Genomic DNA, 23,248 nt, shown 5'->3' on the forward strand with positions numbered 1-23,248 from the left:
AATGTTACAATCATCAAAGGAAAAACAGGATAAATAGCAAATTTCATTTGATGTTCAGGCAGCAATTCATTTTTTTTATATTGGTTCAAAGTCTGCCGGTCACATGGCATGTAATCACAGACTGTACGTCACGGTGAAGCATTTTTCACTTTGTGCAGCAGCTCTGCATGGGACAAACTGCCATTAAGTAATCAATAACAACAACACCAGGTAGTGATTGTTCTAGACTTTTTATTAACTAAAGCGTCAACAATAAACTACAAAGTAAAACAAGTCGTACAATACATACATTGCTTTGCGAAAAACAAGGATACAAAACAATGTAAGAGCGAAAATTTTCTTTGTGCTTTTATACGACCGTAATGCAAGACCAATGTCAATCAAGCGTAGGGTAACCTAGTTTAGCTAACAAAGTTTCAATTTTACAATGTTTTAACCTCTGATAAAGCAAAGCGATTTAGAAATGAGCAACTTTGCAAGCACAAGACTGAATAATGAATATACATGAAATGAAAAGTTGTAACAAAATCAGGTTTTTCTTCGAGTTATGTGGTCGTAGATAACAACTTGAATGTACTGGTCGGTGTCGATTGGCGTTCGTGTAGAGTTGTCCCCAGGGGAGAGAGCCTACAAAATAGTAATCACAGAGTTGTCATATCTGTTGAAGACACATTTTTGGAAAGTCAAACCATCAAGCTTCCTCATTGTGCGGGACCGAGTGAGTGGAATAGTTTGCAAGTGACAACAACTCAATCACACCGTAGTGTAAATTGAAAACTGTCAATCTTGGTGACCGTGGCCGCTGCGTGAGTAGTTGAAATGTTTTACATGTATCTGACACTACTCAGAGTAAGCTTTCGAAGTCTTTCTCAGTTCCTGAAAGTCCTAATTTCCTCCAATAAATCCTTAAATTATATACTCGCCCAATTCAGCCACTTAAAATATCACTTTGTTCTATCAAGGCAAAGTATACGGTGGGAAGCATAATTGAAAATGTATTTCTTTGCTTCAGAGAAGTTGCAGAAAGCATTTACTCAGATTGACAACGTCAATTGTCAGTAAAAAAAAGTAAACATTAAAGTCGGTGGTCATGGGGTATCAATCCATTAAAGTTGAAGCCTTTGCAGCGGATATATGAACGGTTGAAACGGACAATCCACATATTTCTTGTGACAGATAAAAATACAGTAAGTGCAAATTTGCATTCAAAACCGTGTTATTTCAACCTAAAGGTCAAGCTTGTTAGTGATAAAGCCACTGAGACTTGATAGGGAACAAAGGCGGAGCGTTTAATTTTAGAATCGCAATTACACACATTTTAATCTTCTTGATATAATCGAAACGTTACCCAATACATAAACGATAGCAGCTATAATAGATGGGATAAAGTGTTAAGGCTATAGCTTGGTGACATTATAAAAATTGTTAGTGTTACAGAATGGCACTAGCAAAAATCGTTAAACGTGAATATTCTACCTTGGGATCCACGTTCAGAATTTTTCTATCTCGTTTGTTCTTGAAGAGTAATCCGGAAGCATTTTCAGCGATGACTTGATAGTTTGGTGTAGGGTTGGATGTTGAAGTTTGAGTTTCCCAATTGTAAAAACTAAAACGATAAATTGGTTGTTTGCGCAATACAGCATTTTTTCAAAAGTTGTTAAATCTTTTACTTTTATGCAAACACCAGCGCGTGTTATAGTGACATCAGGCTAAGTCAAATTTTGTGCGGGGTCTTGCATTGACTTACATACAACACATTTTTGATGATAACTCAATTTTCACAAAAAGTAATTTAAATAGTTTTTAAACTTAGGTCTTCAATAATATATCCGTAAATGAGTGCGCTATTACAAAATAGATAATTTGATCGCTTTGCAGCACGTCGTAATTGTGATACTTCTCACAGCCTTGCAAAAGAATAAAAAAAAGCAACCTGCACCGAATAAATGGACAAGTGCGAAGGTTACAACACAATTTTAAAAGCACTTGAATTTTAGCACTCGACTCAGTGTGGTTTTCGATACGTTTTTGAATAAGAGTTAAATTAATGCATTTGTGTTTCTTCTTTAGATTGGTCAAATATTGACCACCAATGTTGACCATTTTACTCTTCGCAACATACTTTTAAAAACTCTGTCGCCACAGGCTATCTATAGGCTACGTAAAAACATGTTAAATTCAAGTTTTTTTGACATCGACAAACATAAAATCAATATAACACCCAACCTCAGATCAGAAGGCCTTGGAAGCAATCTCTTCTTTCCTGAGAAATATGGTTCAAAATCTTCAGTTTTCAATCGGTGGGCAAAGTCAATATAGCCAGATATTTCTTGATGACGCGAATTTTTGTCTCGAATAAATATAATGGACTGTAGAGAAACATTTTCACAGGTTACACAAATGTTTGGTGCTGTTACGCGAATTTAAGAAACTAGAGATAAATTTAACTTTTAAAATGATATTTTTCTAACGCAGCATAAAAAGTTAGTATTTGTTTGCTATGTTCTCCAGTACGGATGTAAAATGTAGACATTCATTGCAAAAACTGCCCAAAACTCAGAAGCAGAAATGTGGTTTTGCTGATGAATGCGTCAAATTTCAAACACCGACCATGTTACAAATGTAAAAGTTTTAAACCGCATGTAAAAAAGACGGGGAAGTTACGAACAACTAGACAGATTAAATTTTTTAGACAGGACACGTGTTTAGAAACAACTTTAGGCCTATAAGGTTTTTATTTGTCATAAGGTTTTAACGTAGCAACTAGTGCTAGAAACGAGGTTTTTATTTATCAGTGGTTACTTTATTGATAAGCGTGCCCATGGCAAATAGCAAACAACATTTTCATCTAATTTTCAAAATAAAGACCACTAAGAACAATTTAATACCCCACTACACGACGAAGGAAGCAAAGGCAAGGTTTAATTTACAAGCTCAGCATCTTGCCTATTAAATGTCACATCAACCAACAAGACACAGACAACATAAAAAGTTGCAACGTGAAAAAATGCTACAAACGTCACTGTTTACATTGTCCATGTAATAATAGTGACTGGTGAAATGATTGCTGAGATTAAGCATTCAACAAAAAAACAAAAAAACAGGTTGAAAGAGGAGCACACTGCACACGCACACCTAAAGTATAAAGCCGGGGTCCCGAAAACTACAAAATAGAGTAAACTTTTATCTAAATTACTGTGCTTGATTGCGAATGGCACTGTAGGCCATGACAGCAAAACTAATTTCAGCAACAGCCAAAAAGCAGTTCAAATGACAGGACTTAAGTGCCATGAAATGTTATAGATTTGCACTCAATTCAAAATAATGACATTGCTACCAATAAACAGTTGCAACATTGTGCAAAATAACGTGTTACACGACACCCATACATCGTTTAAACGCAAGAAGTAATGACAAAAATACCAATTCGTTTTCGCTTACCAAATCAAATTTGCCTTGTATGGAAAGCAACTATCATAAAACGCAGGTAATAAATCTTAAATTTCACTTATTTTTCGCCTAACGTACGCATCTCAAATACAAAACAAGAACATTAAACAACGCTTTGTAACTAATTGTGTGAGAAATCTATAGCAAGAAAGAAATCGTAAACGACAGGTGTTTTACAAAACCACTTAACAAAGTCAATAAATCAGTCATTGTTTTATATCAATTCAACGTCTGCAGTTGTTGTTAAAACGAACTGATTGGCTCGTTGGGGGAGCAGCCAAAAAGCAAAATATGGTGGTAACATTAAAAACACAACTAACATCACAATGGGCATTCGGTAAAAACCCTTTAAATGCTGTAGATGTAGACCAACCGTCCATCAGAGTGGATATTTTTCCAGTGGGGATACTTTCCGAGTGAGTACTGAGTAGCCTATATTCCAGTAGGGATATTTTCACGTATGATATTATCCATTCAGGATATTTTTCCGTACGGAAATTTTCCAACCAACAAGCAACAGAAATAACAAAAACGATCCGAAATATTCAAGGAGAGGTACTTACGAGTAAACACCAAGTTTGGTTGAAGTGAGGCAGCACGACCTTCTATGTCGAAAACAACTTATTGGGACATATTTCAGAAAGGCAACACCATTTCACAGCAAAGCAAACTTTACGACTAATATTCTATCAAAAAATTATCAATAGACTCAGCCTTGACCCAGTTTATAAATATATATTGCGTATTCAAAGTGTTAATGCAACCATAAGTTTCCATTACCGTATATGTTTTATGCAAGTAAAATATTATTTGTCTGGTGCATAACTGAATGGTGAGAGTTCTGGTACCACACTCGAAAAGATGTCCGTTCGACACTGTTCAAAAGCGCGTCGCTTTGTCTCTGTCAGAACACTCAAAAGCATGTCACAAAGATAGGCTTCCTTGCCTTCCCGCCCACTCAATCTAAATCTTCAACCAAAGGGCGTAAGCCTGGATACGACAAAAATTATTATTTCTTCATGTGTAAACAATGACATACGACTTTTACTTACGGTCATTTTTCCACTTCTGTTCCCCTCTTCTCGTTGGGCGAGGACTTCCAGAAAAGAGCTACGAAGCTTTTTTCCAGAGCTTGCCAAGGTCCTAAACATAATAATTGAATTTATAGAACCTTTTTCGAATTAGCGATGTCAAAACACGATCACGTTTGCGCCAAAAAAACAAACGAACCTGCTGGTGAATAAATCAAATACAGTGAGCATGTCCACAAACATAGACAGAATGGGATTAAGCATCTAAATAGACCTTTTGCACATTCAAAATCACCAGAGCGTGACGTTTGAGTTACGCGGAGTCCGAGAGTTAAGAATCGCTTGTTTTCTACGGTTTATGAAGGCGTTTCTTGTTATTGCAAGCAAACGTGAGGTCGCTGGCAGATGAAAGTAAATTTTTTGTGTTTATGAATTGTTGTAGGTTATCGATACACTTCAGTTTTTGTTCGTTTTAATCATAGTGTTGGCTAACAGACTAGGAAAGGCAATTTAGGACGGCATTGTGGAGCGTGTGCATTTTGATTTGACCGGGAATTATGGATCACGTTAGTGGTACCTTGTCTTGCAACATTTTATTTTCATTCTGCATAACATATGCAACAAACCAACCCCACTTCATTGGTGATGCCAAGCATAGTCACTGGTATTTTCCTGTCGAAGATGTGAAATTGACGATTTTTTTTATGGCCCACTCTCTACATGAATGCGATGACGTGCAATACTTCGTGTATTCAACACTTTGTCTTCACTCATTTGAGGCTTACCTAGGAACGGTGAGATATTCAAATGTAGACCAATACCATGGCTAAATCTTTTTCTATAAGAAACCCTTTTTCGGCCATAATCATTGAAGTGCAGTTCATTAGCAGCTATTTTCTGCTTCAAAAGGTGAAAAATCCACTCCTCTGACATATTTCTTTGTCACTCACATTACCAGTGTACAACTGAGATACAAACATAATACCCCCATTTCTTGGATCAACTCCCACTAATCTAATGCCTTTGCAGTGTTCATACTTTTATAGTTCGAGTACGTTTGCGACTGACGGTGCAATGAGGATGGTGTTTCGAGACGTACTTCAGTGCAGTCTATGATGATCATGGTGGTTGAGTAGTCCTTTTTGAAGTCTGGCTCCATGGCTGCTATGATAACATTACGATGAGGGAATATATTCAAACTAATCAACCGTAAATACATGAGATGCATTTATGAATGAAAAATACGGTGTACAGTACGAATGCAGAACTAATACCAAACCCTGTGCCTAAGTCTGTATAAAACAAACCCAGGCGAAGCTTCATCAACACCAAGAAAAATTCATCTTCCACCGCTAGTCTATGTAGCCTAGATGCAGTGCTCCTGTATCATTTTGAGGTATTTCGAAAGTAGCATCGTCATCAAGTTCTGCATCAACATTTTGATTTGCATGCTTAGCTTTTGAAGCTGTATAATATAGGAAATCCTTCCTATCTTTGCCGGGCAAGATCGCTTCCAATACAGTAAAGAACTGGTCGAAGGTTAACACTTCTGTAGCCTAATTTTACAACTTAAAAGAGTTTTATTTTATTGAAAATTATACTGAAAATCTGAAACACTGATACACGCTTGTAAAGACCACAAAACAAAAGCTCAAGCAAACGTTAAACAATTTATTCGCCTGCAAACTACGCCACTAACCCTATCGCACAGCATTGCAAACAGCGGCTGGTCGTTCACGACTCCAACGTCACGCTCTGTTGGTTTGTTATGCAAAAGGTCTATTAAAACATTTCATTAAACGCACTGACATCAGAGAAAGGGGTTATATGCGAATTCTTCGTAAACATTTCTTCGCAAAGCAATTCTTCGTAAGCAATTCTTCGTAAAACAATTGTTCGTAAACAGTTGTTGGTGAAATGAAATCCGTAAAAGAATTTTTCGTAAAGCATTTCTTCGTATACATCAAATCTCCATTGCATGCACGAATAAATGCTTTGGGAAGAATTGTTTTACAAAGAATTAACTTTACGAAGAATTGTTTTACGGAAAATTGCTTACGAAGAATTGCTTTACGAAAAACTGTTTACGAAGAAAACGTCGGACACCAGAGAAAGGCTATAGGAGTTGGCCGCGATGGTTTCTATGGCTTTAATCTCGTGCTATGGCTTCTTAAAATTTCATTCCCATTTGCAGCGTCACAAAGCTGCACTTAACGTAGATGCAGAGTTCATCTCAAGAGAAACTGCATTATTTCACACTATCAGTGTAACTCTGAGATCACTACAAATTATTTCGTTTTTTTTCTTGTAACGTTTCAATGAATGAAGGTAAAAATCCGTACAGAAACTGTCCATACCGAAAAAATCCAGAATGGACAACACCATACAGAAAAAATCTAAGTAATAACCGGGAACCCTGGCGGAGGAGTACAATGCCTGGCGAATTCCTGCTAGGATATAAAACGTCAGGTTTCACCTATCAAAGAAAGGACAAATCGATGCTGATGACAAGTCCAAAATTGCTTTGGCTGTTTGATGCGCTTTATTTTTATTTAATGAAATAAAATGTTTAGCGATATGCAAAGCAGTTTAGAAACATTGTTGTATTTTTATAAACTAGAATCACTTAAGGTAGTGTTGCCGAACGAAGTTGTGAGCGATGCTTCGCAAGAAATTTTTCATTTCAATGTTTTCATCTCTGTATCTCAAGCAGAGATTCTTCAAACGATCTTGTCGGCGAATAACATGTGACGCGCGATATTCAGGCACATTGCCTGCATGGTATTGTACCATCTTTTTCGACACAAAATGGAAACAAAAATTTTCATCCGGCAACACTGCCTAGCAAGATTGTAGTCTCGTCTATTTAAATATTGTATTCTGGACCTGGTATAAAAACAAACACAACAGTGTTGCCAAGCTGCTTTGCGTATCAGTGATATCCATAAATGATTGTTGTTGTCCACAACAACAATGTTTTGAAAATGTTTGAAGATTTCGAAATATTTCGTTTCTCTTTGACAAAAAAATTTGCAGATAATTTTATTCTTGTCAACAACACCATTTCAATGTGATGTTCTGTTTCGAATAGAATATTTTGTGAAGTCTTTCGTGTCAAACCCCAAAAAAATGTTTCGAAAATCCCTGTTACTTTTTAGACAAACTTTATTGAAACAACGACGCAATAGAAAAGACACAAGCGTTCGGATATAGTGATATACCATCATAGACGTACCACATCCTCCTTTAAAGCTACTAGTTCAAAATTGTAAGGTTCATAGTTAAACCATGGGAAACGTCAAACAAAGGCCGTGTTTTAAATTCCATCGCAGATTTGTTCAAATTATACTCATATCAGCTGGATGTTTAAATATGTGCTGCAGTAATATAAAAATGTAAAGTATTCAATAAGGTGCGACAATGCGCAAAAGTTTATGAATAATTGGTACTTATTGTCCATTAATCGAATCTACCGTAAATTCTTCCAGATCTACGGAAAACCAATTCTTACAAATTGCGATCTGATACCACATGTCATAAACAACAGATTTCTTCGTAATATGTCTGTGTTAATAAAAAAACAGTCTTGAGGTAAAATACTTTAGATTATGACTTCACAAATATAAACTTAACAAATAGCCTTCATGTCAGCAAGTGCGATGATAAAGCACCAGAGATTGCGTTGTGATAATAATGTCAAAAAAATTGCGGTCAAAAACAATTTTTGGCCATTATAATCTGACCGCAGATGAAATGCGGAGTGAAATCTAGCAGGTAAGGTCATGGGAAGCGGTTGATAACAGTGATGGACGGGTATCAAAAGAATTGAAACAAGCACCTGAGCAGCCAATACAAACTAGCACACCTGTTCGCCGAAAACAACCCCGTAATTTTTAGCATCAGAAAAGCGATATTTTCAAATTGGTATAACTTCTCCCAACGTTTATTAAATGTAACCAGATATCGCATTTAATGACTTTTTCTATAATTTGAACGTGATTTTGTGGAATAGTATTTAAATGTATGAACAGTCCTGGTCCTAAAACAGGATTATTTGATAAGCCGTGTGTGCCATCGCAGTCACCAGTTCAACATTACATCTCATCTAACTAAACCAGTATTAGCATTGTTTCAACATCCAAAGCTGTTGTGCAATGGTATTGAAAAGACTGGTTTGGTTAGATGCCAACCTGTTCAATACGCATGCTAAGCGCATACCCGGCCACTCGGCCAGTTAAATCCTTCTTTTTTACATTGCTTCAATAATAATGTAAAAAAGGACGGTTATGCCACCTGAAATCTCTCATGAGAAAGCACAGGCCTTGTGTCGCGTAAATCTACGCAGCACAGCTGTTCAAAAAATTGACCCAACAGTGACACTTCAATCAAAAAAGGATTTTAAACAAAGACCAAATCTACCGGTTAGCCTGCTCGACCGTCGCTTCAAAATTTCAAAAATTAACGGTAGCCTACCATGATGACAAATCTCATATCTGTGTGAATACATTTCACAGCAAAACTGGCTTCAGTTGGATATTTAAAGTGGTTGCAGAGTTTACATGAACATGTTGATAATTTAACAAACGTTTTAGTTAAACCACGACTGAATAAAAATTACGTTAACACATTACAACACTGATGCAAATAAAAAATTGCTGCAAATAGCCACAATAATATGTCAAATTAACTGTAGTTTATTACTGAAAGTTTGTTCATAGGTGTGGAAAGACAAAACGTAAAAACTATGCCACGATGAAGTTCACGCTTCGCAATAACGTTAGTCCATCGTAGCAGAAATCAGGAAAAAGATCAGAAAAAAAATGGGCTACAGTAACACCACTTTGTGGCAAGAATTACCGTGTCCTTGACGAGCATGAATTAGTGGTGCGATACCGATGAGCCCAACCTAGTGGACAAAACACGTGTCTATTGTTGTCAATTCTTGCTACACTTGGCTACCGAGAAACATAGATCAAGAGGGTCATGTATGCCATGGAATGAAAATTTGAGCAAAGAAATGGGATGTGGTAATTAAGGAATAAAAGGTTTCGCAAGTGGACTGGAAAGCAATTTGAATTCAAGAGCACATCAGCAAGCGGCTCTGCCTATCTCGGTACAAGTGTGTGAAAACTGCCAGAAACAAACTTGCCAAGAGGTTTTCTCAGTCCGAGAACAAAGATTCCTATAGTTAAGGCTTGTAGATTTTCACCTTGCCTCAGTGAGAAATAAAATTTTTTTGGGTAAGGAATAGAATATCTTGTACAGTAAAGAATATGGAAAATTTCTGTACCATCTCAATCGAAAGCATACCTTGCCAGAAGGCCGAACACAACTGGCTGCTACTGGTCATCGTTCTAAGTCGATTGCCGATACGCGCCACATACACCATGACAGTGACAGCTACTCAAGATTGTTCAATTGCAAATTTCGACAAAACATTATTAATGCGATTTTTATGAGAAAGTTCACTTTTTCCTTTTAAAAATATGGATTAGATATAACGGAGAAAATATTTTTGAAGCACCTTTCTTGTAGGAATAAAAAAAATGGTGTATGTAAAAACTACCAATAAAATCGCTGTTTTGATAACAAACTAGTTTTTTCTCTGTTCCATTGAAGTAGCTGCCAATGGTACGTCACACGGACAAACGTAATTAGAGTTTCTTGGCGTTACGCACCTGGCCAAAAGCACGTGCTAGAAACACAACAATAAATGCTCAAGTTATTTGTGTGACAGTTCTGTCAAAAAAAATCGCTGGAAATCCTATTTAGTCATACCTGAAACCTTTGCAACAAATGGTTTGTAGCCAGGTATTTAATTAAACCAGGATCCCAGACCAAACAGGTCAAGCAAACATAGTGAATTGTTATGCTGGTAAACAAACAGTTTAGTCGTTAGATCTGTGTTTACAAATTTTTAAGTATTTAAGCAAACCGCATGATTAAATTTGAACATTCTTCTATTTTTTTCAATAACTTTTTACGTTTAAAAATGTTATATTTGTACGTTTTGTTTTCATAACTTTACAAATTTGAAAATCAGTATCTAAACTGTACCTTTTACGAAAATTTATTGTGATGCCATATATTGAATAAAAATTGTAGAGTCATCTGAACAATCAGGAACACCTACAGCTCGTGATTTTTGCAGAGTCGAAATGTTGAGAATGTATATTTGATTCCGAATTGTGTCAAAAGTGCAAGATGCCAAGTACGACCAACTAAACCACAAAAATTACAAAAACAACTTGAAAAAATAACCACGCGTTAGTCCAACAATATACCCTGACGATTCTGGCCAATATATTGTGTTTACACGAAGCGGTTTTTCCATAAATTCTTGATTGAAAAATTGGCCTACAGGTGCGCTTTGTGAGCAAAAAAATATGACAATGGGATTGGTTAAGCCGTGATCTCTTATCTCACACGCCGTGTGTGTGTGACATAGTAAACACCTGTTGCTTCGGTAATTACTTTGATCAATAATAATGAAAGTTGTGTTGTTAGTAATTTTAGAAGTAACATAACCGCCCTTTACCTTACTCACAAACACTCTGAAACAAATAGGCAGAGCAACGAGCCACGAAAACAGTAGAAAAAAACTTGTCCGCAAGCGGCCAGTGTACATCCGGAAAAGCGCTTAAGTGCCTACATAAAATAGGCCCCGGACCAAAGTACTTAACTCAACGATCAGGTGACACAAATGTCAAAAGAAATTTGACCTGTCACTTTCGATAGTTAGATATTAGTGATCGCAGTTCCAGGTGCACTGGGAAATACTTAAAACTTGAGAACAGTCTCGTGGCGGCAAGAATAGAGTTTCAAGGTTCGTTTAAAGAAGTTGAACTAACACAAAAAATAGCAGAACCCAAAGGACATAACGAACTTCACGAACAGGTGATTCAACCTGATTTATTCAACATGGCCACCCACAAAGTGGTAAATAATCAACATTAATATGGTTTTTGTCGGATTAACTTATTATAGGCTTATAAATAAACAGTCCTTCGCTTTGCCGTCTGCGTAGCTATAAACAATCCCAAATTCACAAAACATCTTATTACATGATTTCTTCACACCATGAAACCTTACACATTTACACAATGTACGTATGCAACACACCTGTTGTACAACATAGACATCAAGTTCTTAGGTCAAAAAGTTGAAATGGAAAACGTTTTGAAGATTTCAGTGCTCAGTCAATGGCTGCTCGGGGATTAGTGAAATTTGCAATGCCAAACACAACTGTACAAATTAAAGTTTAAACACATTTAAAAATGGGAAATTATAACATGCTATCGAGTTGAGATTTTCTTTGTGTGGGGTCAATACCACACAGGAAGCCACTGTTCATTTTCAAGTACAACGGCCAAAAGTACATCAACAGATCAGAGAGTAAAAACTGATGCCGATGTTTCATCTTCACTCAACCTTGCTTACAAAAAAATGCAAGGAGAGCGATGTACATTTTATTGCATGAAACCAAAAATGCATAAAAATAAAATATTGTTGAAGAAAGCTGACATGTGTAAAAGATCAAGATATCGATTCTGGATTTCTTAATTTATACCTTTTTTGGGTAAGGATTTTGATTGACATTGTAAATCATGCATAAGGGTTTGTTATACGACGCAACTGAAAAAAAAAACACATCAAAATGACTTTGAAAAGAGCAGTTACGGCCTAAAAGCCCGTTGTTTATCACGCAGCTTGTTTTGGATAGCACTTCAAGTTTCTATTTTCGGTGTAGATAACATGTCGATAAGACCTGTCGCTGGCAGTGTTCAAAAAGCAAACCTGTGGTCTTCCAATGAATACATATGTGACTTTTTCTTCTATCTACCAAATTTTCAGGCAAAAGCCGTAAGATGATCTAGATAGGCTGCAGATGGTTGATAACCTGGTAAAAGATCGGGTTACAATCGATACACCATTATCAGTGACAGCGTAATCGTGTTTTAAAACAGCTTTTTTATGTTGATTTTAACGCTTGGTGACGTTGGACAGCTGTAAAGCAAAAAGCTAAATTTGGCATGGAATAGAAGCTTGTGGATTAAGTAAAACTAAATGGCCCGAAGTGTGAAAAACTTGTTTGGTCGTTACGTCCCTTTTATTGAAAAGGAGCAGACCTACAGTTGACTGAAAACAGTACAAAAACTTTGACGAGGTCATATTACATGAAACAGACCAGTCCTTGTAATTAAGTTTTCTTTTTTTCTGTTTTGACACATGTGCGATTCAACTCTATATGATATCACGTTAGCAAGCTATTTACTAACTTAAAAATCGAGAATACGAAAAAAGATTGTCCCACTTTCACACGTGTTTGTCCATTGAACTTAACATGGCAGAAAGCTACTTGCTAAACCATTCCTTTCTTCAAAAAAGGTAAGAGTCTCTATGTAAACCAAACGAACGTCACACATGGCAATGATCCAATCAATTCGTTTTCGTGCTTTGTGGGAAATAAGAATATTTTTCGTTAGGCCTATAAGTGTTTGATGTGCTTTCAAAAATATCCTCACAAACAATTACTTTACTTTTCGTTTTTGCAACGTCAAACAGTGTGAAATTTAAAAGAATAAAATCTTAATCAAGCTGCAGGCATGGATGGACAATTTATGCCAATCAAATGAAACTCAATTTGCAAGAATACTGATTCTTTACACAAACCTGTCGACCAATCAAAGACAAGCCGAGCAACTACCCACAATTCTCCACGTATGGCAACAACTTGAGTGAATCTTTGAACAAAAAATTTCAAAGCTTTAAACCACGATGCCGCAGAAAAGTCAGTACAACGAGTAAACATAATTAAGAAGACAAGCGAAGAAGCTCATTAATAGTAAACAGGCTAAGAGATTGCACAGGTGCTTACGCCAGCTGTTCGGCCGTTAGAGCAAAGGAAAGCCGCCCAGGTGAACTTCTAGATTGACGATTGCTATCACAAGTTGACGTTTAATGTGCGACGCTCGATGGCCTTTTTATGTAACTATGCTTTCCCAAAGCCGAAAAGAACAACGGCGTGTTTTAAGTATACGCCTTCACCCAGCACTCAATCAGTTCTTTTTACATTGTTGCAACGTCTGCTAACTTTGGTCTAGATTTTAGGGCAGCACTGCACCATATGTCAAGTATGAAATGGTGTTAGGGCCTGGTCTGATATTGACTAACCAAAAAAAAAACGTTTCGAAAAATATCCAGTTCTATAGTGACCTCTAGCGAATGAAAAGTTTCTTAGCAGTGCTACGCTAAAAATGGGAAGTCGTTGCGTGCAGGGGCCGGAGTTTTGGACTATTTAGGAGCCGAAGTCTCGGCCGGAATCGGACTGGAGTCTGAAATTCTTGTCAAAAACGAGAGTCGAAATCTGATTTTATAGCCATTTGATACTTGCAGCGTACAAATATTTATTATGCTATTTTCCAAGCAATGATTTTTTCATTTAAATGTATTATATACTTTTCTTTTTTTTCGACAAGAGATAGGAAACGTACAAGTAACTAAGTAAGTTATAGTACCGTATAAAAACCTGAATTGTGGTTTACGGTTTGCGCTCGGAATCCGAATGGAGTTTAAAGTCAATATCTCAAAAATATTTGGAGCAGGAGTGGAGTTTGGAGTCATAGACAGAGACTTCGGAGTTGGAGTGGAGCAAGAGTCCAGAAAACCTGACACCGTACATGTCCGCCTCAGACCTTGTGGTTTTAAAACTCATCTATTTGCTAGAAAGCTTAGTTAGGCCAACCGAGTAGCCACCGTCCATTGCAACTGTATCAATATGCACTGCTAACCAATACAGTAAGTATGTTGTGAAGAGTTTTTTCGGGATAAGCACAAACTTATATAAGGTAAAAATAAAACAAAATTTTTATGCAAAAGGTGATTCAATACGAAACTAAGATAGATAAAAAAACTGCTTCATTCTACCTCATGATTGGACCTGCGTCAGTGTTTCAGAGTCTTTACAGATATGTGAAACTACCAAGATTAAGCTCTCAAAAAAGCTTTCTCCGTCTGAGAATAAAGATTGCCCTAATCAATAATAATCAACCAGACAGAAAAAGATTGCAAAGTTGATGAAAACGATGAATAAAATTTTTAGAAAATTCAGTCAAACTGTTACTACTAGCCTTTAAAATGTGATAAATCGGGCCGAATCTTCAAGTAGCCTCCGATGAAATTCTATTGCAATAACTTATTATAAAATTGATAGAGGAAAAACATATTAGGTCAATCAAAAAGTTGTTTTAGTTGTCAACAGTAACTTACACGCTCGTGTTGATTGGAAATTGTAATAATAGTAAACAAAAGAATTAGGTGATAACACAAACTTAATTTGATGAAAGCAAATTTTATTTGCAAATACAAGCGACAGTGTTAACAATTCGTGGAAAATCTAAGTGCGAACAGGTGAGAAAAGATTTGCTTGAAGCACGTTTTAATGACTTGCTGATGGCACATGTCGCATATAAATAATAAATACGCATGTAAAATGGTGGTTGTCAGTTACTTTATTTCCATAAATAAATAGTTTTAGATTAGCCTTAGTTCACTTCACAGATAGGGCTTTTTCCAGAGCAAACTATTTTAAGTTTAGATTCAGTATGAAAACAGAATTGTACCTGTTTTTAATCATACTTGGAAAGATGTTTTCAAAATGTGTCAATGTTTATAGTGTTAGCAAGTTTTTGAAGAAGTATAATGTTATTTTCCGTTTCCTTAAGTTCAGAGTTTCTTTGATGTATTTCACTGCAAGTCCTTACTATTTACATCATATATGATATCGGAAACGATATTTAAGTTTGCGAATGCAATAACGATTATGAGTGACTACTTGGCAATGAAGCAATATTTTCAGCTTGAAGCCAGAGCTGGTTCTATCGAGGTTCAGTTGTTTCGAAGTTTACCAGCAAACGCATTATAAAACATGGATGTGGGTAATTTTTTTTGGGGGGGAGTTGTACCAATGTACAAATTCCGTAAAAATCTAGTAAGAGAAACAAAAGTTTGATATATGCAGTTCCGGTAGCGAAAATTTATTGCTATGTAAAGAAATTCATTATTGTTTGAACACTTTTGACAGTCCAAGAGTCAAGTGGCCTTCGACCGCGCTCGAGACAGTGTAGACTAGATATCAGACAGGCAGCGAGGATCGAGCAGTCAGTACTCAGTAGGCTAATGGTGTTTTGTCTTCCAATTCACGCAAACCACAAATTCCGTTTGAGGTTCGATAGATTGTGCAGATGGTGATGTGATTTAACACTAGCTTCTACCATCTATCTCCTGTAGCAGGCCTCTAAGCTCGTTTACTGTCCCGGCGACCAAGCATGGCCTACTAGAGCTTCTTCCCGGCAGCCAAATTCTCGTGTCCGGCAGCCAAAATGAAAAATCAGTTAACAATGGTGCTTTTGTAAAATCCGTTAATTGATATCGTGTTTTTGCGTTCACTCAGATAAGAAAAATGCAAACAAGTCCATGAAACATATTCACAGTTGTATTTAAATGCACTTCATCCAAAGTAGGTGTAGACTGTAGAGTCTTCGAATTTTCATAGGTCCACAGTGACGGTCATGCTTTACCTTGTTTGTGAAAAAAATTGAGATTGCGAGTGAAGAGAAAAATAATTCGAATACCAACGGAATTGGGAAATGTTGACTTGTGGAATCCGGCGACCAAACATGGCCTACCAGCGCGGTAGTTTCGGAGGCCATTTGACGACTTTTCGGCGGCCGGGAGCGTAGAGGCCTGCTGAAGCCTACTTATTTGAGAAGAACAAGTCGTCACCGGTAGGTAGGTGATTGAACCGCTCCTGGGCATTTGTAGGTCACTGCCTTTCACAATAAATAACAAGATGTTTTTCATGAAGTGTGACCAACTGGAGACCCAAGTAAAACTGAACAGTAGTTTAAAAATTTTGTTTTTGATTTGATTAACAAAGTGTGGCTTTGTGATGAAATTCATTTCAGTCATTGTCGCCGATAGGAGCCACCAATGGATTTCATAAAAAAGTTGACATTTCTTCGAGTATAATACAGCCTGCTGATGTACGGTACGAATAATAACACCATTCTATGGTGCTGTGGTACTAAGTACGAAATGCTGAGTACTCATGTACAAAGTACTTTAACGATTCGACTAACCCAAGATGTACCATCAAACAATTTGTGGGTTTTAGAACACTATTAGTCTGTGTTCTCTCAGCCGGGAGTAGGCTACATTTTCTAAAAAAGGAGTAAGTGAATGGTAGGATAAATGCCTAAACTTTGAACCGAAAACTTCTGAATGATGAGAGTAGGCAGGAGGAAAGTTTAGCTCTTTTTTGTAATTTCTGCCATAAATGAGCTACAGTATGTTTGCATTCATAGAAGTGGCATGGTCTCCTTCAAACGATAAGAAGGTTAATCACTTTTGTGTTCGTGATGCAAATCGTAAACTTTCATTACAAGTGGTTGAAAAGCACTGAGAACTGTGCCGATTGGTGGCAGCATGTGCTTTCCCTGAAGCTGTTTCAGAACATACACCGTCATACCATAGTCGTGATGATCACAGCATCTGCGTATCCGCATGTCTATTGAAACGCCAAAACTTTCTGTAAACTCTACATGCTCAGGAACACATGAATATCTCAAGTTGCTGAGTGAAAGTCGTTTTTTGAATAAAAAATGAAAAAAGCTATTAAACTGAAATTGTGAAACGAAAAAATCTATGGAAAGAAAACACTGTTTCACAGTTACGAAGGTGAAGCGTTACTAACAGGATCACAGTGTTCAGTTTTTAAATGCAGTTCACTGAAAAATAGATTTGTTCCGGTCTGTTGAGAAGCTACTTTGGGCCCAGTACCAATAACACCCCTAAGCCCTCAAAAAAGGTTAAAAAAGCATTATAACAAAAATGTTGGAAGTTTTTGGGCCCATAGATTTATTCCAGGTCAAAAAGTACCCTGTCAGCGCTACTGGATTTGATTATGGCATATAACAGAATGAAGTGGTAAACAATGCGATGCAGTAACACCTATCACGTAAGAAAAGAAACACCCAGACAACTTTAAAGTGAAGAAAATACAATAAGGTAAGAATCGATTAGTCTAAGCGTATTTGAAAATAGATTGGTTATACTAAAATCGGTATATTAAAAATAAAAATAGGCTATATACAATTCAAGTTTGACCAACTTCCCCGGTCTTAGACGGAGTAGTCAAGCAACAAAACCAAACAAAAACTTCAATAATTATAATCTATCTGGATTTCCAGTAAGCAAGCAATTCTAAACTGCTTTCTAAGAGTAAAATGCATAAAACAAAAATATCAGATTTCTTTAAATTCCAAACCAGATGCCATTAACTAAAAAGATAACAAATGATTACGTTTTAAACTTAACCAAAGCTTTAAGAATATCGCATCGAAATTAATTTAAACAGACTTCACAGAAACCCATCACTTTACTGGCGTCAGTCAAACTACATAAGGTCACTTTGCTTAAGTTGTAAATATAAAATATGCAGCTTGAAATACAGACATAAGTTTACCAAATATGGTTTGTCATTAGGTTTGATCTTATTCTTATAGTTTTGTAAAGTTTAAATTGCTATTTAAAATTGCATTTCTAACAACGATGTTGTTAAATTGACCCTTCTTTCAGAAGGTAGTTACTAGTTACATATTCTGTTGCTGTAAAAACGCCAGGATAATTATATATAGTAAAGACATTCCAACAAGTCTTACTTTTGTTGGCTTCGTTTTGAAAGTCTGGATGCTTCAGCTGCTTGTTTTCTTGCTTCAAACTCTTCTCTTTTTAACACTTCACCACTTCCACGATACCCCAGTTCCACTAGCTGTCTGGCCAATTCTTCATCCTAATCAATATAATTCATTTTTTACAAAAGTTCATTTAGCTGAAACATGGACAAGCGAACATGGTTTCAGAAAATGTGCTTCAAAACTAAAGGTGGGGATGAATAGAGGAGCCAATGGGGTTGTGCGATCCACTCGGTGGCGCTACAACTGGGTCCTAGCAACACGCTCGCAGTGATTGCTTCAAGCTTTAGCACGCTTTGCGTAACGCGCGTACAGCTGATATGGGTGGGATGGGAGTGCAGTGTTCTGTTGATGTGAGGGTAAGAAGGTGCATATTACAAAGCTTGATACATTTTAGGCTTGATTTAACGTTGCTGTGGCTATAAAAGCAAATAAGTAAACAGGCTTTTCGAACACATTGCATGACAAGGTGTCGACTTGTGGTGACAGGCAGAGAGGGAGACAAAGCAGTTTTTGTAGCTATAATCCTTTAATAATGTCCTTGAAGTCTATGATTGTGCTGTCTCTTCCTTGTAATAATAAATTGAGATGATTTAGCTCCGTAAACATGTCAGTTAAATAAGCAAGATTTTCTTCAAAATTATCAGCACTCATCACATCAATCAATTTTTTTTCAATCATGCCATTTTGTTTTTGAATTTGCTTTTTTTGCATTTCACTATCAATTTTATTCTGCTTAAATGCCTTTACTTCTCTTCTTAGCTGAAATAATCGATTCAAAGCATTGCTTTTTGATTCAAAGCATTTGCCTTTTGATGACATTAAATAAAAACTCTTCTTTAATGTCATCTTTTATTTTGTAATGGACGTAAACTAGCATCTGTGCACAAGATCGAACTTCAGTGGACTCATCCACTGCAATGCTGAACAAGCCAGATTCTTTAATTTCCTTCACAACAGTCTCCTTAACATTTTCTGCCATTTCAAAAATTTGTCTCTGCACTTTTGTTAGATAGTGAAACTTCCATACCCTGCCATCACCTTTTATATAGGCTACCAAGTACTTATAGGCTACTTGCATACCATGCCTCAAGCCTTAAAGCAGCCGGCGGCCATGGCCGCTAAGTAGTGCTTGAATGACCGCCTGTGCTACCTCCTCCGTCGGCCAAGTTTGGCCGCCGGTTTCTTCTAGCCAATTATTTAATTTCGCAATAGAATGATCGTGGATTAAATGTCGAAAATATGTAGTTTTAAAGAGTGACGCAGAATTAGGTCAGCGCATCATAGTCACTACTGTTGTATTGAATATATCCAGCTGCGATCACCAGCGCTGTAGGCAGGGGCGGATCCAGAGGGGGGCGATCGCCCCCCTAAAACCCAAGAAAGTAGTTTTATTCTTCATTTATATGTATACGATTTGGAAAACAACATATCGAAAGCAATGCTGAATAAGTCTTTCGCCATGTTCAAAGATTAGGTTAGGCTACAAGGTAGGCTATAATAATAACATAGCATAAGGCTATTATTTCGTCGCAGAGTCTAATTACCGAACGAAATTACTAAAATTTAAAAAGTTTCTAAACTTTTTGCCAGCACTGTAGTGTAGAGCATAGCGATAAATCCCTTAGCCTAGATAAGTTAGTTGACAGAGCAGGTTATTGGCAACTTTGACGGTCAGACGTGGAACTAAAACCATCGGAATTCTACCTTGAAATTGCATCTAGAAACAGCAAAGCTCAATTTTTTTCGATGAGACTTTAGCATCTTGACACCTAACATCATTGCTACCACGAAATTGCTCAAGTATCGACCCGATAGCATTGACAAAAGTCATTTTCAATGCCTACAACGGCTTGTTACGTCATATATCATATATAGTGTAGAATCAGTGGAATCTGCTCAAGGTTCAGAGATCCAACTGTGGAAGGAGAAGTGGGAAAATAAAACTGTTCCGGCGACTGCTGCAGTCTTACCGATGACTGCGGAAGAAGCTTTACAACAGTGTGATGAAAATGTGTACACAATCGTACACTCTCTTCTAAAAATGCTATTAACCTTGCCAGTCGACGTAGCATCAGCCGAAAGAAGCTTTTCATCTCTTCGGTCGTTGAAAACCTGGCTGAGGAACAACATCGGCGAGGAAAGACTAAATGGATTGGCCTTACTATACCAACATCGGGACATTTTAATTGACACAGACTACGTGATAAATCGATTTGCCAACAGTAGAAACCGCAAACTTGACTTTGTGTTGTAGTCAAAATACGACACCTGTTTAATTAGTATTACCCGTACCGGCAAAGTAGCTTTTTATTTTCGATTTATTTGTGAAGTCCAGAAATAGTTGTTTCTGTTATTGTTAGTTTCTTTTTTGTCTGGTGCAACGACCGTGCATGACACGTTTTCAGGAGGACTATATCTTTTGGTCGTCATTTAATTATGTTTAGCTGCCATTCTATTGTACAAATTGTAGTGTTTCGCTGGTCCAAAATAAAAATTTACAATCGATACCTAGCCTATAGTGGCGATTCTACGGGGGGTGGAGCATAACCCAGTGTTTTGACCTGGCCCCCACTTTTGTTGCTCATTACGTTGAATGTATGCATAACCTTTCCTCATTGCTCTTTGTAACAATTCAAAACTTGTCAGGTGAATAAAACCTCGAAGTTATACAGTAGCCTAAGTCTATAACAACCTCAATGTCTGTATCAGTACTGGGAAGACAGAATTACCTGTTATTATCTTTCCGAGGTCAATTTTTAAATTGCCGTGAAACAATCAAGAGTGAAACCTTCAGTTTCAACTGTAAATGCGGCTAGGTTGCTCAGGCTTCAACTTGACATGGCAAGGGCATATCAGCTTTTCATCTCTCTGTTTGTTAAACAACAGCATTGTTGAAGGTTTTTTAAGTTATAGAATTTCAATTTCTCATAATTTGTGTTCGAAATGCTCTCAGAACGCATCAAATTTGATCTAAATTTTCTAGGGGAGACCCCCGTCGTTGTTTGTGCCTGGCTGATCACTTGCCTGAATGTCAATGACAATCACCCCCTCTAAAGTAAATACCTGGATCCGCCCCTGGCTGTAGGCCTAAGTCTTGTTTGCAATTCCCGATCTTTATTTTAACAAAGTGTTAATCCGAAGTGCTAATTTACATCGGCTGGCAATATTGTCGTTTTTATATCGATTCAATGTTGTCGGACATTGAATCGTTGTTAAAAAGGAGAACTAGGTTAGTTGACATCCGTGGGTAAAACACGTGTCTTCATAGTTGAGAACGCTGTGGGTTAGTGACTTCACACCCTCAATGGTGACATCATAACGGAATAAATGGTCAGGTTTTATGAAAGGCGGTATGCAGTTGAAACAATTTACTGAGCTGCGAGCAGTTAAAACAAATTAGGGTCGTTAGATGGTCCCGCAATACCGGATTACAATCCCGATAAAGCATTTAATGCGTGGTACAACGATTCTATTGCAGGACGTCGCCCAGACTTCAACAACGCTAAGTGATCATTTTAACATTGTTGCAAGTTTAATGCTATTTACTTGTGCTATCGTTATTGTATTTTGGCCTCCAAGCACGCAGATTTGGCCGCCAAGAAGGAGCTCCCGGTAGGCCACGATGGCTGCCGGAAACAGACACGAGTTTTAAGGCCTGATGCCTTAACCATTTATATAGGCTACGGGCTACCAAGTAGCCTACTTGCATGTTTAACTGTATGATGATTGATGAATCAACCATGTTTGATGGGTGTGCGGAGCACACACTCTAAATATACGCCACTGCAATATCCAGGGTTGCCATCGACATGGACCCCAAAATAAGGACAACAGAAAAATTAAATTTTCATACAAAATAAAACAAAGGTTTTTGAACAAATCTCAGCATTTATACGAGCCATTATATATCACATGCCATATTGTTTGCCAGAAACAATGTGTTCCAGCAACTCATTGTTCGTAAAAAAATACTTTGTGCATCTCACGACAACTCAGGTCAAGGTTTACTTTTACTGTAGTAGGGATTTGGCTGTCATTCTACTAAGTTTATTCACTAATTGTTGAAAATAAGACAAAATAAGTACTCAAATCAAAAAGAAAGACAATACCTAGCAATAAGGACAGTAATATTTTCTAAGATAGAGTTGTTCAAATTAAGGACAAATCTTAGAAATAAGGACGGTATGGCAACCCTGGCAATATCCCTGGAATGGTGTTTACCGATTAGATCCGTGTTGTGCACCGTCTTCCTGGCGTTCCATTAAAAAATGGTTTTCGATTTCGCCATTTACTCGACAAACCTCCTAAGAAACTCGAGTTGCTAAGCGATCTGTTTCCGACGGCCCTCCCTACTGTAGGCTACACTTAGTTAATTACAAGCACTTTTGCAACTATGAGAATTCTGTAACTTTTTGAGATGTTTTTCTTATTTTTGTATCACTCTGCGTTCCAACCTTCTAAAAACAAACATGTTTTGATAACTACAATGCATATCCGAATCATATTTTAAGTTATTCTTTCGCCCACGCGTAACCAAGCGCTGTACAACGCATCGTCTATATGCTGCGCAAGGCTAGTTCTCGTCTAGAACAGGGGTTCTTAAACTGGGGTCCATGGAACCCCAAGGGGTGCGTGGACTAGTTTTAGGGGGTCCATGAAGGCCCAATGGAAATCTTAGTGTATAATTTCAAAAATGGAATACATTTTTCAACAGAAAGGAGATTAAGTTCAAACAACCGTGATGATTTCTAGTTTGGCGTTTCCGGATAATTTTTATCGCATTGTAGCCTACTGTTTTTTTTGATATGTACGTTTATTACGTTATTCATTAAAATTGTCTTTCAATTCGAAAAGTATTGGCGATTTTTGGAGTTCATTGATGCAAGCATATCCTCTTTTGGTAAAGAGAGCCATGGCTGCTATAATCCCTTTTGTGACTACATATTTATGTGAGTCAGGATTTTCATCCTTGGTAACTATCAAAACAAAAAGTCGGATCCGGTTGGATGC

General features: G+C 37.2%; 1 protein-coding gene across 1 annotated transcript in view; it reads right to left on the reverse strand.

The window, feature by feature from the left end:
* Positions 1–214: 214 nt before the first annotated feature.
* Positions 215–23,248, reverse strand: part of LOC145787867 (cilia- and flagella-associated protein 299-like) — a 29,860-nt gene continuing 6,826 nt past the window's right edge. Inside the window, exons 3-7 of the mRNA XM_082599705.1 lie at positions 18,203–18,333; positions 4,503–4,593; positions 2,227–2,369; positions 1,477–1,606; positions 215–627 (exon numbers count right to left, since the gene is read on the reverse strand). Of these exons, the coding sequence (XP_082455831.1) occupies positions 529–627; positions 1,477–1,606; positions 2,227–2,369; positions 4,503–4,593; positions 18,203–18,333 (594 nt within the window). The 3' untranslated portion in view covers positions 215–528. The remainder of the gene's footprint in view (positions 628–1,476; positions 1,607–2,226; positions 2,370–4,502; positions 4,594–18,202; positions 18,334–23,248) is intronic.

Source organism: Aplidium turbinatum, chromosome 18, assembly GCF_918807975.1.
Source record: "Aplidium turbinatum chromosome 18, kaAplTurb1.1, whole genome shotgun sequence".
Taxonomy (NCBI): Eukaryota; Metazoa; Chordata; class Ascidiacea; order Aplousobranchia; family Polyclinidae; genus Aplidium; species Aplidium turbinatum.